An 18,043-nucleotide genomic window follows, 5' to 3' on the forward strand; every position below is an offset into this window, starting at 1 on the left:
TTTTACTTACTAATCTGTTATCAGTTTTTCCTTTTTCTCAAGGACATTAGAGCATACCATAAGGAAAATGTTCCTTTTTAGTTTACTCATGGTCAGGCTACACACCTGTAGTAACTCAACTACTGTGTTAAGTCATAAAGCAGATGATGTAGCTATTGGTTTTTTTCTTAATTTCTTCACAGCGGCCATAAACTTTCTACGATTACTACTAGAGCCAGATCCTGCAAAAAGACCAAACATCCAGCAGGCACTTGCAAATCGATGGCTTAATGAGAACTACCCTGGAAGAGCACCACCTAATGTCACATATCCAAACAGGTACTGTGCAGAAGAGTGGAGAAAGCCTGCCATGGTGTATACACATTATATATGTTAAAACACATATAATATATATACGTATATAATGTATATAAAACAATATATATGTTAAAACAGCTCTGATGTTTCAGTTCCATTCATGTGACAGCATCCCGGTGCATTTTCTGGGATTGCTTTTGTGACTCTATCCTAAAAGTGGTTAGGATTGTCCATTGAATATGTGTTGCTTGAAATGGTCAAAACCACCTTAAATTAGAAGGTGGCATACGATGCATTATTTGCATATGATGCATTATTTGCAGTGTGGCCTGGGGTACAGATCATATGGTTAATTGACTCCAGACCTTGGAATGGGTATGTGTGACAGGTAGCTCTGATCTCCTTGTTTGTCAGTCACAGCCAATCTACCTTTCCAATAGAGGCTATGCCTATTTGTGATACATACATGAGGTTCAGTAGATTAAGTAAATATGCAAACTCTGGTGAGAAAGGTCAGAATTGAATGATCTTGCTTTGTTGGTTGTTGATCTCGAATACCTGTGCAGTGCTGAATGCATGATTAAATGCAAACAGAGAACAAATCTCATGTCCAGTCAAACATCCATCTATGAAAAGAGAAGAAAGATACTTGTGGTCCACTTTGGTTAGAAATAATCTTGCTTGACTCTAGACATGTGCAGTGTAGAGTTGACACATGAGCCAGCCAGCCTGGGCTCTCATTACAGTCAGTGGAGAGAAATAAGGGCCCTTTTTACAGAATGATTCATCTGACTTCTTTTTGATTCTGCAATAGGATGACGTTGTGCCCAGGAGATCCAAGTTCCTCTCCAGTGACTGTAAATGGAGCCTTGGGTCACTCACTTAGAAATATGTCTGTGTTTGATCAGATAAAACCTTCTTCCTGTATCAAAGCCCTCCAGCTGTGTCTCATACACAATCTAGAACCTGCGGAAGATTCACTGTAGGAGTTAGTAGCTTGCAGACCAAGATCCTAAGTAAGACTGAGGCAAAGACGGCAACATAAAGCCTAATTTTCATGCTTAAAATTTGATAGTGCCCCAGAATTTCTGTCCTAACTTGCTAAGAGGAGAGTCCCCAAGGGAAGATCCTGACTTCCCCCCTACAGTTTACTCAGTTGTCAGATGTCAGATGTAGTGTCTGCCTAGGGGCGTGGCAATTTACTTCTCTCTGACCATCTGAACCACTGTCCTTCACCCAAAAATGATTTCGTGTTCACCAGCCAGGCCACCTCTTTGTGTCGGTGTCCTAAGGACTTGGTCCCATAGGCATGCCCAAGCCTTGCATACAGCCAGCCTTCAGCATTCAGGTCACAGCTTTGCTTGTCAAAGTGTCTCCCACCTGTTTTCCCCTCTGTCCACCACTAGCCAGGGAAACAGGGTGTGTTTCAGAGCTGTGGGTCCAAACCCTGTGGGGCTGAGAGACAACTGCAGCACCACTCTCTTACTGCTGAAACAGGTGACGAGCGCTGCCACTGCTTGATCATGCTGAGACCTGGGCACAGGAAATCAGTCTGAGCCCTGAATCTCAGGACAGCCTTTAGGAATTTTTGGAGACCTTTGCCTTTGACGTTGCTGTTGGCTGGCTTATGGGTCATAGCCCACACAGTCCAGGCTCCTACCTGAGTCACCTCCCTTTTCCCTCTGTATTGACAGGCAACAGAGATGCCGTAATTTAGCAGCAAGCATTTCCCCGTCCAAAGGTAGTGTCTTAACTTTGAAGTACTGCATCGTGGAGAATCACTCTATGCAGTTCTTTGACCTGAGGAGAATAATAGGTCTCTCACTCTCAGAATATGGTTGGGTAGACATTGAGCAGCTTGGATGCCTGGAGGCATCATGAGAAACAGGGAGGGCAAATGTGAGGCCAGCTGCCTGCAATCCCCAGACCTACGTGGACAGAATATAAAGATGGCCCCTGTGAACAATTGTTTCACCAGGAATAAGAATGAGAACAGGCAGACCCATTATCTTGCCATTACTGGCCCAAATTTAAGGGCAGTTGAGTTAATTTGTGTAGTATGCTGTCCAACAAAAGGAAATCTGAGTTTCTATGGTGCATTGGACCGTACTGAAGTATGGTACACATGAACATTATATGGTAAAGAAAGGGAAAACAAGTGTAAACTAAATGAGTCATTAAGCTAATGAAATCACTGTCATAATGAGTCTAATCAATCTACTAAACGTGGCATCTGTTAAGTGAATGTAAGTATAACTGAGAGCTGTATGGGTAATTTAATGCTCTTGCTGTGTGTGTCTTATCTGCAGAAAAGAGGAAAAAAGACAGGAATAGGGCTTGAATGTGCTTTCACAATTCTTTTGCATTTGTAGGTACATTTTCATGCCTCTATTTTTTAATTCCTAGCTTGCAGTTGTCAGGCTATTAGATAGAAAGCTGTGCAATGCTTTTTATTTATGGAGTACCCATTAATCATTCCCTTCTAAAGACGAATCAAATGGAAGAAGAGAAGAAAATGCAGTACCAAACTATAGATAGGGCATATGTTTGCTCATGCATATATGTGTATATGGTGATGATAATAATCCTTTCCTATTATAAGCACTTTTAAAGGAAACATCAATGTGGAATGCTATGCTTTGCTGTTGAAAAAAAAAACCAGTTCGTTCTTTCTTTCTCTTTCTTTCTTTCTTTCTTTCTTTCTTTCTTTCTTTCTTTCCTTCTTTCTCATTGTACTGCTTTTCTCCTCATTTGTTCTGAAAACAAAAGAAATCTGAACCCAGATTTTATGTGACACTGTAAAGGATAAAAGCCATACAGATTCTTTCTTTCACTTCATTTTTTGGATAATATTTCTTTAGTTTAGTTAGTTGATGCCCCAAGCTTGACCTACCTAGACTTTATCATACCAGAGCCTTATAGGGGAAATAGTCTATAAAGTCTAAAATATTTAAAGACATGTCCTGACTCCTTTTGAGCTTGCCTCAGAAAGTACCGCTAAAGCCAGCTTCAACAGCTTCTCCAAGTTTTTGATAGTATGCAGATATGGGTAAGATGTGTCAAAACAGTTCTGAAAAGTCCCCTACTGAATTTGCAGAGAAACACTCCCTCTCTTAATCAGCACAAGCAAGAAGCTGTGTTATGTTCTTGCAGTGCTCTTCCACCATTTTGGGGATAACAGCCATTATTCCCAAGACAGGAACATGGTAGGAAAGGGGAGAGCGTGAAGATAAGGTGGAAGAATGGAAGAAACTGCATTTTCAGGAGAATATTCTCCCAGGCTTTTTATAAGTTTGCTTTTATTAAAGAAATTCCCCGAAGGCAAGCAAAAATTACCCATTTTGTTGAGCACTGTAAGTAGAAATTGTTTGAATTTCTTTTGCTGTCCAGATGCTTTAATGTGCAATGGCCAAGGTAAGATTTACTTTTTAATTTAAAAAGCGCCTAATCCTTAGCTGCAGAATGAATGTTAATAAGCTTGCCAGATAAAGGAAAAGAGTTATTTGAGATGTTTTACATCTTGTCTAAGTCCTCTGTGTCAGACCAGACTGCTGTCCAGGCATTCCTTGCATCACAGGTGCACAGGACAGGGGGACATCAGGGCAGGAGTGGGAAAGGTGGAGAATTGTCCTTTCGAAGGCAGAAGGCAGGTTATAAAAAATCCCACAACCTAAGCTTCCCTAAGTTGCCCTAGCTGGATATTAGGCTTGATATTAGGAGCAAGGAATATCCTTTAGAAACTGAATGAAACCCAGCATTTCTTTGGAAATGGATGGGAGTTGATGTGTACATCTAGGAAGCTGGCCAGTTCATTTAGAGGTCTAAATAGGAGCAGGGTTCTTTGGAAAATCTTGTTTTAACTTAGACTGAGAAGATGCTTCGCCATTTCCACAAGGCTGCTGTACTCCATGTCTTGCCTTGGCTGAGTCTGGTATAGACTTTATAGAAGAGCACATACATAAACATGTCTTGTGGTTTTAGCTGACATGAGTATAGCACCAGTGTTCCCATTTTGAGAGCTGCTGTCATAACCCTCCCTGTACGTCCCCCTTCTCCGGCATGAAATTCCCTAGCTGCTTAGTGAATGACTATTGTGTAACAGGTAAGAGGTGAAGCTGAGTGCAGTGGTGTTTGATTACAAGGAAAGAGTAATTTCAGAAAGCCAAATGTAGCTGCCTGAGTTGGATTTTACCTCTTTTCCTTCAAAACCAACCAGATGATCTTGATGGTCTTCACTGATCAGATGTAGGGTAACATATGTTGGCATCCTGAGCATCACGGTGCCATTTTGCATCACGGTAGGACATGGTGGGAAGAGTGCTGTTCGATCAGCTATCATGGCTTCCTGCAGTGCCCATGGTTCCCAAAGAGTCTGCCCTTCTCATGCCTGCTCACAGGAGGAGGGAGCTAATCACTGCCACGTTACTGAGCCTTTCAGGCATCTTCTTTACACTCTGCCACATTCCCCATGGTTGCCAAGGTTCTGCCACTGGGAGGATGATATGAAGGGTGTGCTCTGCCTCTCTCTCTGTGCAGGATTCACCTTGAGGACCTCAGCCAAAGCGTGCTGCTCCATATGACCGAGAAGCTCGGCTACAAGAACAGCGACGTCATCAACACTGTGCTCTCAAACAGAGCGAGTCACACACTTGCCATCTACTTTCTACTTAATAAGAAGCTGGAGCGCTACTTGGCAAGCCTTAGGGTAAGTACTGCTTGATGCCGGTTCTTTGGACAAGTGGGTGAGGAGGGTAAAAAGAGTGCAAAAATTTTCCCTGATTGTGGCATTTCATCTCAAGGCTTTACCCCAAGGTTCTTGTTTTTCTAATTTTGTAGCAGTAACCATGAAGGGGAAGTATTCCTTGCAAACTGATATTTCAGATAAGAGTTCTCCAGGTTGCAGAGGTAACTGCTGATAGGCTTTATGTCTCACAAGTCCCTCTTTCCATAGGAGATCCCCTCCAGCTAGGCAATTACTGTACAGAAAGCAAACTTGCCATGTAGAGCCTTACTTGTGGCGTACTGTGTCTGTATGTTGAGATAATTCTACTGCTTTAAATATCAGTAACACAATGTAATTTGATTCAGCAAATCAAGAGGAAGCCTAAGAGCTATTAAGATTGTATTTAGTTTTTAAGTGAAAACTTAGCTGAAATTTTTACATGCAGAAGAACGTGAATATAAAGTCCCCTAGTGTCCTGCCGACCTTTCTGGCCCCTGAGTGTGGCTTGGGGGTCAGAAACACTGCTGATGGGTTTGCACAGCAGCTTTTTCTAGGGCAGGAGTCTGCTGCCACATGTCACCCATCCTTCTACATCCCAGGGAGCTGAGCTCTCAGGCCACATTTTGCAGGATACTTGCTGGAGTGCTAGGATGGGCACAGTGCAAAAAGACAGGCTGTGCACTCTCTACCCTTGGCCTCTCCACACAGCTGCCTGTGCTCTGGTGAGGAGTCATAACTAGTTGAGGGCCTGTAGGCTCCTGTGTGACTGCACGAGCAGGAGGGTGGGTTGTATGGAGTTTTCTTAATGTGTTTGCTTCTTACAGAAATTATCCCCAACGGCCTTCCAATCTGTCAACAGGTTATTAGTTTTTTTCTTTTCTCAGTTCTTTTAGCAAGCTTGTTTTAATGATGATGCCAACAATGATATTTAAAATGTAATGGACCAAATTCACCATCTCCGTAAGATGTAACCCCCACTGAATTCCAAGAGCGGATACGGTCCATCAAGCAGTAACTGAATGTTATTTTTCTCTTTTTACATACTTTACTTTTCTGTGTTTCTCTCTCCACAGAAGTCGGAAGGCCAGGACAATATTTGCCACAAGAATCAACTATACCAGATAGAAAAATACAAGGCAAATAAAGACTCCTATGAGGTAAAGGTCATTGAAGCTCATTAAGGTACTTTGAAAGCAGACTGAATTTGAGGATCCTTGGTGATTGTGATTAAGGCAATGGGTTTCTGGACCTGCAGAGAAAAAAAAAACACCTGTGGTCTTGCCTGTGTGGGACAAATAATCTCCTCAATTTCTCTTTGAAGGAACAAATATCAACCCCCTAAGGTGAAAGTGTAAATGTGACTTTCAGCTTTATGAAGAAAATAAAGTTTAAAATGCTCTGTTTAGCAAAATAATGCAAACATTTTCAGGAGGCTCTGTAGTTTCATTCTGGGGTGCAAGTTGCTGGTGGTGTAAGAAGACCATAACTGCCTTGAGTCTCAAGACCTTGGTGGTGTAGGGCAGAGAGCTGAGTAACACCCAGGGTGACCCTCCCTGGTCACCTGGCTTTCCTGGTGTGCTGGGCCAACCCTGGCTTGACTACCAGAAATTATAGAACTGTATTAGCACAAAACTGTACCCAGATTCGTGTTTTTTACTTCTTAGAAGTGATGCAGAGCTAGCCCACTGCATTGTGAGGGAATTCCCTTGGCCGAAGAAAGGATTTAACCAGGTTACCTTTTGCTCTGTCGGTCTCCAGTCTTTTTGCCTGCAAATCGAGAAGGTAGTTTGTATTAAGAGAACACATTTCAGATAATGGGAGTCTTCTCATGGCTGGATTTTTCTTCCCTGGCTGATTCTTTGCCAAGCCCTAAAATTACAAGAGTAATACGAGTTGTGCAATTCTTACCTACCAACATGAAGAGCAGTATTCTTGAAGAGTCTACCTATTTCAAAAGCTACGCTTCAGCACTGGACTGATGATCTAATTTCAGGGGCAAAATTGTATCATGGCTGGTTTTGTTTATACTAAAGACTGCAAGACAAGTTGAACTGCAAGCCAGATGGAAATATCAGGGCAAAGTGTTTATCATTCTTTTCTTACATAAATCAAAACCCACCTTACTTAAATATGTCAGCAGTGGGTCGATTCAATGAATATAATATTTCAAAATGCTCTTTGACAGCTTACTTCAAGCTATTGCAGGACAACCTGCCCCTGGGAACACAGGCAGGTCCCTGGAGGTGAATGCTGTAGATGTTGCATGGTGCATCCTGACACTCTCCAGGCAGCTTCCTCCAGCTGCTGGAGTCACTTCTCTGCATGGTGACGGGGAGCCAGCTTCTGTGCACCCACCCCGCGCAGGGGAGTCTGCAGCAAGGCCAGCCTGCTACTACCTGCATGTAGCCAAGAAAGAAATGCGTGGTCTGTTTCGGTGGTGGTCCTGAAATCTCCACACCCCTAGAGCAGAACCAATGTTTGACTTCCCTAAGGATAATTGAAAACTGACAGTATGTTAGTTAAACATATTAGTAAACACCACTGTATGACCCCAGTTTGGTTTGTAGGCATACTTAGGGATAAAGGCTCTCTCCAAAGCCTCTCCTGCACTCAGAGTTAGTCCAAATGTAGTTATTTAGAGGATGAGGGAGTGTCATTTCTTTCTTGAAATAGTTACCTTGATGCAATCACGGTGCAGACACTGCAATAATAATACAGTATATTATCTTTCTGCCTGGGCCTAGCTGAGTATAAAGCATGTTTTATATTGCTTTACCTGTATTTATGCAAGGCAATTGTGTTACCTTTACCTGTACTAGGACAGCTAAAGCAGCACATGTGGGTGAATACAGACCCTGGGATGCTACTGCTATTTTTAACGATGGTAGGCATCTCCTAAAGTGCCTTTATGTGGACGGGAACACAGACCTGGTAGTGTCTAGCTTATGCCACTGGGATCAGTGGGTGCCAGTGGGACTCAGGAGTAGGGATTTTGTAAGCTCAGGCAGGTTCATGAGCTGCAGACAGAGTCCCTTTATCATCCCCCATTTCCAGAGGGGAACTGGGAGGCACTCACTGGTCCCTAGGCAGCCACTGCACAGAGAGTGGAGCTGTGCGTTGCCATGGGAATAGCAGGGAGAGGAGAGCTGGTCAGCTTCAGCTTCAGCAGTCAGCTGAATTTCTTCCACCTCACTCCAGCGACTGAAATACGGACTTTGCCTCAGGCGGGAGCCTGCCTGCCAGCAGCACTGCTGCTGGGGCAGGCAGCCGGGCACAGGGCAGTGGTTGTGCCCAGACCCTCTTCTCCATTAGGTTTCTTAACCTGGGGTGGTGGGATCAGTGCGCCAGGGCTGAGGGTGCCAGGAACTGCTGTTGGTAGGAAGTAACCAGACTGTTTCGCAGGCTGATTTCGTTGTAGTGCTCAGGGCAGATGGGCAGCACAGGGAGGAGGGAGACAGCAGTCTGTCTCTCTCCATCTCTTTCTTCTTGTTGGAGAGGCCTCAGGTGATGAGTGGCCATCCCTCCAGCAAATTCAGGGGACCAGCACTGGGGATACGTGCCTCCTGCAGGGTAGCTAATGGGCTCAGACTCAGGGAATTTGCAATTTTTTAATGGTCTTATCACCATTTCAGAAATGGCCAAGGTAAATACCCTTTATCTTCCTTTCAATCCATTGCTGGGACTAAGAGTAAGTTTTCGGGTCGAGGTCAGGACAGGAAATAGCAGAGGATGATGTAATGCCAAACCTATTCAAGTATAACATACCGGTACAACTCCTGCATTGTGTGACAGCATGCCATTACATGGCTGTGCACAGTACAGAGTGAACTTTTATAACTCCCCTGAAGGAAATCTATCTCTCCTTTTAAAATATAATAATATGTGGCACATTGGGAGTTTAGAATTTTGGTCGTTTCCCCTCTCACAATCATCTAAGAGAAACACGTTAGTAAGTTTTAAAAATACTTGTAAGACTATTTGCAACATTAATCCATCACGAACTAATTAATTGCTAACACTGGATATGTGAATTCTCTTTTTTGTGGGTGCTTTAATTGTATGACATGACTGTGTTACTGAAACTTAGAAAACGTAACAGCAGTTTGAAGGCAAAGTCGGAAGCACAGATGATGGTGAGGACCTGCAGCTTGGCTCTTGAACCACTAGGCTAAAAGTATTGCAGCATTGAAATGTCCTGCGTTCTGACAGATGCTGCAGCAACTGACATGCAAATCATTCCTTCACCTATCCAAAATAGCAGAACGCTGCTAACAGTCTTGATTGGCTCCTTTAGGTTTAATATAGTCACCACTTGGCCTCATCCTCACAAGTACCTTTAAAAATAATACTCGGTAGAGCCCAATCTCTGCTGAACTTGGCAGCAGAGCTTCAGTGCCTTCAGAGGAAAAATAGTGTGGTGGGCTCAAAATTAACTGTACAGCTCCCACTGACTCTGTTGTCTCAAGATGTTATTCTCACAGCATCATTATTATTATTATTATTGTTGTTGTTGTTGTTCACACAGCATCATCATTATTGTTGTTGTTGTTGGTATTGTTATCACTTCATTGTCATCAGTAGTGACTGCTCGCCAAGATAGTGCCTAGGACCAATCAGATGTTGTGTTGTTCCAAGCGCAGCATGGTCAGGGAGGAATAAATGCTCAGTGCTGAAGGTATTTACAGCCTCTAAAAGCCAGGGAAAAGACATCAGGTGGACGAAGAAGTATCACTCAAGCAAAGTGATGACTGCTCCATAATGCATTGGTTTGTTTCTGTGGAAGTGTTAGACAGCTTTAGCTAGCTAAAGGGAAAGAAATTGGAGGAGATAAGAAATGGATGGAGAGAAGACTGGGGACAAAAAAAGCATTTGTGAAGGGAGACTGAGGTGAAAACAGTGAGGAGCTCACAGAGGGTCTCTGGTTCTCTCTCCCCTAAGTCACCTAACCACTTTCTGTATAAAATTAAAAGCTCTAGTTCATGATTCACTGAAGCTCTTTCTTCTGACTCCATAACTTCTGAAAATTCAAAAGTTAATGAGCCCAGTGGTGCCCAGACACCACCTGTGCATGGAGCTGGACTCCGTCCGAGCTGAGAGTGATTGTAATGAGTGCAGTCAGGTTGTTTTCCTCTTAGGTGTCTTAATATGTTTCCAGAGCTATTTAGTGGCCCAAGAGACCCCAAGCTGCCTTCTGCATCTTTCTTTCCATCTCGCACATGTATGCATGTTACTTTGCATTTGAAGGTTTTCATAGACTTCATGTCAACAAACTTTCACAAGAAAATCAAGAGAGCCTTTGGCAGTGCATAATTATCAGACAAAATACAGGCCTCAGCACATAATTGTGTGAAGGAACTTTCCTGCGTTTTTAAAAAAAGACTTGTACTTACAGTGACTTTTCAATAAGACACAGCAAAACATGTTGTTTAAATAAGAATTATGACCACAGAAACAACCCCTAAGCAACCAAAAGCCCCACTCCTTTAAGACTGGCATCTCACACCAGACCACACAGCTTTGTTCCAGAAAGGTAGGAGATCTTTGAATCCTTTGAGGGGTAGCAAAATAAAGCTACAAATTTGATGCCTGATTTTTTGACATGAAATAAGACTTTTGGCTCCCCCTGAAATCACTGACAGGTAGATAGCATTATGCAGCTTGCAGAATCTAGTGATTCATGTTGAAAGAAGACACAATGAATTTTCACTGTAAAGCAGTGCTTTGAAAATTGGATTCCTCTTCTGAGTCCTGCTCCCAGGTTCTGTTTTTCCTCTGTCATCACTAGAGATCAAACCTATCTTTTAGGATGTATGTGCTTGCATTCTTCTCTGTTGTGAAAAGGGGTTAGGGCTCAGGGAAGTCTTGGGTCAGTAATTTTCTCCCCCTCCATGTCATGTTCAGTTGCAGAGATGCTGTAAAAGCAAGGGCCATATTCCTCCAGATCTTGTTTGGACAGAAGATAGATGACTCAATGAGTTTAAACTTCTTTAAAGCTTTGCAGCTCACCTTTTCAAACGTCAGAGGAAGTGTAATAAAGAAAAATCAAATACTTTTTTTAGGTGCTTAAATAGGGAGGCAAATTTCAGGTATGGAGGAGCATAAACCTGTATCTGCTTGCTCCAGCAAGGTCTCCTAGGACAAATGGCCTCTGAAGAGAAAGCTTCCTATTCCCTATAATTTTCCAAAACCAACTTTCTCACTGCATGAATGTTAGAGCAGATGGAGCCATGAAATCATGTCAAACAGATCAGAGGAAAATGAGACATGGAAGATTTAGTTATTTTGAGTAGCCAGGATAAGTTCCTTGTAAATACGTAGTATTTAATTCAGCTTCGGTAAGTGGCATACTTATAAGTCTGGGGGTCATTTAAGCTTCCCTTAAGTAAACCAAATTGTTCTTGTTTGTTTTGCAACTTAAAGGACAAAAAACTCAAAGAGCAAGAAAAGAAAGGGGAGATTCTTCACCGTCAGCTCCCAAAGAAAACTGAGAAAAGTCCAGTTTCATATAGACAGCCTTCTTCCTGTCTTATCTCACAGATACAGAACACCAAGGCTCTGCTGAAGGACCGGAAAGTCACCAAGGCTGGAGGTCCAGAGAAAGGTCAGTGGGAGAGGTACCTGTGGTGTGTCCCTGTGTGCATGTGCATGTGTGGGCATGTGCAGTATTACTGAGAGCATCTTGTGTGTTGTGTGTTTGTTAGTAAATAGTTGTGGGCTTGCATTCGCTGTCTGCTCTGGAGGTGGTATCTGAAAGAGGACTGGATAATGTAGTCAAACACTGAAAACGAAACATCCTGAGGAAACTGTGACGATGTTCAGCAGTCATGAATCCTCACTTTTACTTTTGTTTCTATTTGACAGAATTCCCACAGTGTTTTAAAAAAAGCTTTCTTTCCTTATTTATATGTGCTTATACAAAATCATCTGCACTTCACACTGGTGCTTTGAAAGTATCAACACCCACCCCAGATCACTGACAAAGCAAAGCCGGTAGACAAGCTTCTTCCTACTGGTGAATGTGTTTTGCTAAGAGGGGACTAAGGGGCAGCACGTGAAGAAAAACCGGACCCTGAGGAGAGTGCCGGTAACAGTGGCATCCCTGGGAGAAGCAGTGGGCAGCAGCTGATGGTGGAGGAAGGGGAAATAAGCAGTTGAGAGGAAATGCAGATAGGACCACCAACCCCGGCAAATTTCAGGCAGCAAAAGGAGGGGGAAAAGCATTAGCAGGGAGAGGAAAAGACAAGACAGAGGAGAGCAGAGCATGAATCACGCAGGGTAGGAGGCAGCCTGGGAAGGATGGGTGAGAGCTGCTCGCAAAAGGAGGCAGAAGAAAGGAGTGGAGGAAAAGGGGAGTCAGTGGGGAAAACGGGGTGTTGGTAGCATACACATGGATGGAAGACATTGAGGAGCAGGAAGGTGATGTAGCTGGCTGTTAAATAAGGGATTTAAAGGAGGGGAAGTCAGTACAGAGCAGAGGGGGGGAAATACAGCATTGTAGAATGTTTACTGTGATGTCGGGGTTATTTAGAGTGGTGACATGGTGGTTTTATGCTTTTTCTCATTACTTGATTATTTATCATTTGATGTGTTCTACCTAAAAAAAAAGTCAAAATGGTGTTTGTTTGGCAGCACAGGCACCTCTGCTGCAAGGTAGCAGTAGTCACGGAGCTGGTCAGAAATGGAACATACTTTTTGTGAAAAATGTAAAACACATTTAAAAATGCTCATTTTTTTCAGAATTTGTCATTTCTTCTGGGAGGGAGGCACAGGGGGAAGTAAACCTAGTTAATTTTTTTTCCTCTTTAGGTTTCTTCCTGCTTTTATGAACTGAAACCTGAAAATCATTCAGATCTCAGCTAAAGCATTTCTCTGCTTATGGATACCATGTTTTGACACTTCTTAAACGAAGGGGTCAAATAATTTGTACCAGTTTAGGAAAGAAACTAGTCAGATTAAGCCTGCTCTTCTTTTCCCAGACAACTCTCAATACAAGTGATTTCATCCCATGCATCCATTCAGGTCTCGACCCCTGCCAAGACCATCCCTTCCAAAAGAAATACATGTGCGATTTGGGGCTGTGACCTGAGGCCTGGCAGACCTAAATTATTTTATATCTCTTTTAGATGGTTTGAGACGAAGGGAACTCGTGGACAGTGGTTAACTGCCAGTCTGCTATTATTTCAGTTAGGGGGAACCTAGCAAAGCAGGGTCCTTGGATAGCTTTCCATAAAGGCAGCAAAATGTGTTTTCATTCGACTAGCTTGAAATAAGTGAGTGCCAGCATCCTGTAGAAATCAAGCAGATCTTCTCCACAAGTTGTTTTGTTTTACTGGTCCAAATCCTGTAAAGATTGTTCCATTTATATTTGGTCCTTGCTGAAGTCCATGTAGCAAATCTGTTCCAACTGTAGCAGCCTGAATCTGGCCAGTGCAGCTACTCCATATTTACATGTGTGAAACCAAGAACAGATTTTGTTCCAAAATGCAAGGAAAGACATTAGGGATTAACTCACTGTTGTCCCCTCTGTCTCTAGGTAGGTATGTCAGGGAATACAGTAAAAACCATGCAGAGTTGTGCTAAGAAAGGGGAAATGTGAGATTTCTCAGACATAGCCTTAGAGGATATAATTAATACAAACAGCTGAAGACATCTGTGGTTTTCCATTTCATGTCCATGTCTCACTCAGTTTAAGCACTCTTCCTGCCTTTGAGGAAAGTGGCAGATAAATTGCCCGTGAAACAGCAACGAAGTATCGAATGAGAGTCAAGGAATTAGGTTCTGGGTATATCCCTACGACCATTTGTTTTAGCTAGTGCATTTGTCACGCTCTTCTAAAATTTGTTAAAGGTGATGTCAGACTCTGCCTGCCGTGAGGCAGAGAAGGCAGTGCTATAATCTGTTCTTCTGGCTTCTTTTCTGATTGCCTTGCAGACTCCAGTGGCGGGGTAAGCCCTTTCCACGAACCCCTGGCAACCAAGACGGGCTGTGTCACTTCCAGCTCCCTGGAGTACCTTGAAGTCCAGCAGCCGCCCCCCAGAACCCCTCGGCTCCTCAAGAGGCAAGAATCTCCGCAGCAGGAGCCAGCCCGCACTGGGAGCCGGGCAAAGGACTCTCCTCTCATCCTGAATATTGTGCACTCCTTTGAGTCAGTTGACAGGGAGGACCAAGTAGACCAGGTTTCCCCCTCTCATCAGTACAGGATTTTAGGCTCACCAATGAATTTCCCTTACAAAAGCTCAAGTGAAAGGACACTGTCCCCGCTTTTTCAGCCAGGGAGTACATCCCCCGTCCACCCCACCCAAGTCTCTTTCACGTATGAAGAAAAAGCGTATCCGACAAAGGAAGAAGCCGTGTCCCCTACTCAGCTGGTTTCCAACAACCCCTTGGGCAGCCCCAACTGTGTTAAAAGCAGAGGCAGATTCCCCATGATGGGGATCGGACAGATGCTGCGGAAGAGGAACCAGACGATGCAGTCGGCAAACGACAAGCCGTTGGAAGCAAGGATGCCTCAGCTGCAGCAAATGAGTCCCACACAGATTTCCTTCAACGCAGCAGATGCTGTCAGTGGCCAGTGTTAGTCTGACATCCTGGGATTTGCTTTGCTGTTCCCGGGGACTTAACCTTTTTTTACTTCAAACAAGAAGGGAAAGACACAGGCATGATACTGTCACTATGTAATAAACCACAGTGGTCCAGCATAGAAAATCAGAGGCCTGCTTTTAAGGAAGGCATTGTCCTACTTCTTACAGTTGAAAGAAAAGGGCTCTGCTTGTGCTGTTAAGAAATACTAGCATTTGGCATCTGACTGTACAGTAAAACATGTCTTGAAAGAGCACTGTGAATATGTATTTTCACTGCTCTCATCTAGTATTGCAGTAAGGTTGATTGGAAGAACAGCGAGCATTAACGGTTTGATTCATCAAGGTGATCTGCATGGTGTCACGAATGCTGGTCCCATCCAGGATCTGTGGTAAGACTGTCTGTGCTCCATCTGCCTGTGCCACACAAGTACATGGTACTGCTACAGGCATTGTTCACATGGCTAGACAAGTGGGAAAACTCAAGATTCTGTGTCCAAAGTCAACTTGCTAACAAGCACTGCCAAGAAGATGAAGTTGGTAGAAGCTTGAGTAAAGACACGAGTGATCTAAACATTCAGAAAAAGTGGGAGTATTGAAATTCAAAGCAGATTTTACAGATAATTACATAACATAGCTAATAATGGAATCATTTTCTTCCTAAAGAAAATGATTTAATGACATCACTAGAAGAAACACGGTTATTCAAAAACAAGTTTCATCACGTGGTAATTCACCACACCAGGGGCTTGTTTCTTTCATATGATGGGTCTGCAAGTGGATATTTCAAACGGTAATCCAAATTGCAACATGCTGTTTAAACAATCCAGTCACCTCCAATTTCTGCAGCTGTACTAGTTCCATGGCATGCCTACATGCAGGGCTGCATTAGCCTGCTATAGCAGGGCAGCACTGGACACACCTGAAGGCTTTTCTGAGAGACTGAAGTGAATTAAAAAGACTAATAAAGGACACATGAACTTGTACCAATGACATTTTATACTGCAAGATTGGTAGTGCAGTGGTTACCAAAAATTTGGTATCGTTACGAGCGGTGAAGATTAAGTTTCTTAAAAGGCACCATGTTCTGCATACCGGTCTTGTTTTTCTAAGTAAATGATACATCTGAGAGGTTGACAACATTTTTTTGGTTCTGTTTTTGTCTTCAAACAATTTCCTATAAATTAGAAGGTTTAGCCAAAGACTACTCTTTTCTTTTGTCTGTACCGCGCTTGCATATGTGTTTGTGTGTATGGGATGTCTCAATGAAGTTTGTTCCAATCTGGTTCCCAAGTGAGCAGCCCTGGCCCACGTGTGCCCCACTGCTGCCCACCCAATTAATGTAATTTCAAAATTCAAGCAGCAGAGGTATTGTCTTCTTCTTGGGGTTGTTGTTGGAAGTTGGAGATTTTGCCTTAAGACCATCAGTAGGAATCTAAGCCCTATTTTCATCAATATTCTGCAAACAATTTTGGGGCCCCACTGGTTTGGTGTCTGTGTAAATTCTGAGAGTTACCCCTGTTTGAGAAGCTTTCCTTCCAGTTTCATGCGAAAGATACACAGGGACTGGGGGAGGAGGGCCAGCAGAACAGGGGAAAAGGTCCCCAGCAGAGCGCATAGCTGAGCACATGTTCCTGATTCTCAGCATAGCACAGGCCTTAAACCAAAATCTGCAAGAAAAAAATTGGATGTTAATCCAGATACTGACAGAACAGTAACGGGACTGTGAGTATTTTGAATTCTTGCTGGCAAACGCAGCAAAGTGTGAATGCCCAGAGCACCCCTCTAATCCCTGCAGATGGGACCCTCACCTTGGCACTGATGTCACACATCAGTTCAGTACGGAAGAGTCCATTTGCATCTCGTACTCTTCCGTCTAGTGAACATACCTGCCTCTGGGGTGGTTAAGCTACCTGTAAAATAATATGCATAAAAATCCCAATATGATAAGAAAGACAGCCCTAAAATAATTTTACTCATTTTCAGATTGAAAAATGTCATCTGTTTGTACAGAGCACCTGTGGCTCCCAGGGGTCCATTTTAGCTCTTGTTTTCTTTTAAAAACATTAAAGCATTTTCTTTTTCTTCATGCTAAGAACATGTTTTTGCTGCAAAGCTATCAAGTGGAGACCACTAAAATCCTGTCTTTTGCGTGTGTCGGACTTGTGAACAGATAGCAGATACTGACTTGAATTACAAACTCAGGTTTATTTGGAACCCAATAAAAGGTTGGGGGAGGCAGGAAAGAGACATGTATTTTTTGTGAAAACCCAGTAAATATGTGTAAGAATCAGAATGAAAACAGAAATGTTAAATCTTTTATTATATTTATAGAGAATATATGAGTACTACACTGCTAAAACATAACCATGTATCCAGCTTAGACAGTAGCTATGTACAGTCAAACTGCAGTGGCCATAGAAGGGACTTACTGAAATACAGTAGTGGAAATTCCAGGGGGAAAAAAATGTATTTGTTATCATTATTAAATATATGTACTTTTTGAACAAGATTGCCATGGACTGCTGACTTTGTTTGCCAGGTTGCTACGTAGCAAGGATAATCTAAATACAAAAACAACCAGGAAAATGGTGGGGTGACAAGAAGATTGCCAGCACCTTTACCTTCACCCATCAAAGACTATTCCCTTGAATCTGGCTGCTGACTTACCTATAAACCCTGAGTGAGCTAAAAGGCACAAGGTTGGATTTCCCTTCTTAATATTAGCCCTCTGCAAATTGTGCATCTAGCCTCTAGTCATTATCAAGGCTCTGTTTCTCAGCAGTGAAGGCTGATAGGTATCTCTAGTTCTTCCCACCTTAAAAAAAGAGGTCCAAAATGATGGGAAGGAATTGCTCCTCAGCAACGTATATTTGTATCCAGATATGAGGGAGGGGATATGGTCGGACGGTTCAGATGAGAACCCAGCTTTTAGACAGCCATAGGAAGTCACCCAAATATAAACAAAAGCATTTCTGGCATCTCTGAAGTTACTGTCTTCAACTTGTAGAGACTAGTCCTACCTTTGCTAAGCTTAGCACAGCCATGCAAATTGGCGATCAGCCTTGCAGCTTCAGTTGAAGCATTTCTGTTGTTGATCCCACAATTCTTGTAAGTACTGTTTCTTCCTCCTCCTACCTTTGTACAAATCTGTTTCCAAAAACTGATCCAAAGACCTCCAAATTCTGCTGAGGTCTTTTTATGGTGTTTGCAATATGCTTGGCACTGAGCCTGTAATGAACCTGATAGAGTTGAAAATAACACCTCACACGTCAGGTTGTGCATGGGGGAAAAGAGCACTGCTGAGCTTTGGATGCAAGTTGGAAGCACCATGGCTTTATGGGGCCTTTCGGGGGTGGCGTTTACCTGCAGAACCCGGTGGAGTCAATGGAGGAGCTGGGAAGCACTTAAAGAGGGTTTTGCAAACTAACTGATCACTGGACAG

At 43.1% G+C, this 18,043-nt stretch overlaps 1 protein-coding gene across 4 annotated transcripts in view; it reads left to right on the forward strand.

Annotated features, from left to right (window-relative positions):
- Positions 1 to 17,134, forward strand: part of HUNK (hormonally up-regulated Neu-associated kinase) — a 59,632-nt gene extending 42,498 nt beyond the window's left edge. The window contains exons 6-12 of one of the 4 annotated variants that reach the window (XM_074902816.1): positions 183 to 318; positions 4,834 to 5,002; positions 6,094 to 6,177; positions 8,518 to 8,531; positions 9,734 to 9,761; positions 11,441 to 11,621; positions 13,952 to 17,134. In XM_074902816.1, the coding sequence (XP_074758917.1) occupies positions 183 to 318; positions 4,834 to 5,002; positions 6,094 to 6,177; positions 8,518 to 8,531; positions 9,734 to 9,761; positions 11,441 to 11,621; positions 13,952 to 14,598 (1,259 nt within the window). In that variant the 3' untranslated portion in view covers positions 14,599 to 17,134. The remainder of the gene's footprint in view (positions 1 to 182; positions 319 to 4,833; positions 5,003 to 6,093; positions 6,178 to 8,517; positions 8,532 to 9,733; positions 9,762 to 11,440; positions 11,622 to 13,951) is intronic. The other 3 variants (XM_074902836.1, XM_074902807.1, XM_074902827.1) reach the window with 3 other exon arrangements.
- Positions 17,135 to 18,043: the final 909 nt, after the last annotated feature.

The sequence above is a fragment of the Athene noctua genome, chromosome 1 (assembly GCF_965140245.1).
Source record: "Athene noctua chromosome 1, bAthNoc1.hap1.1, whole genome shotgun sequence".
In the NCBI taxonomy this organism is placed as follows: Eukaryota; Metazoa; Chordata; class Aves; order Strigiformes; family Strigidae; genus Athene; species Athene noctua.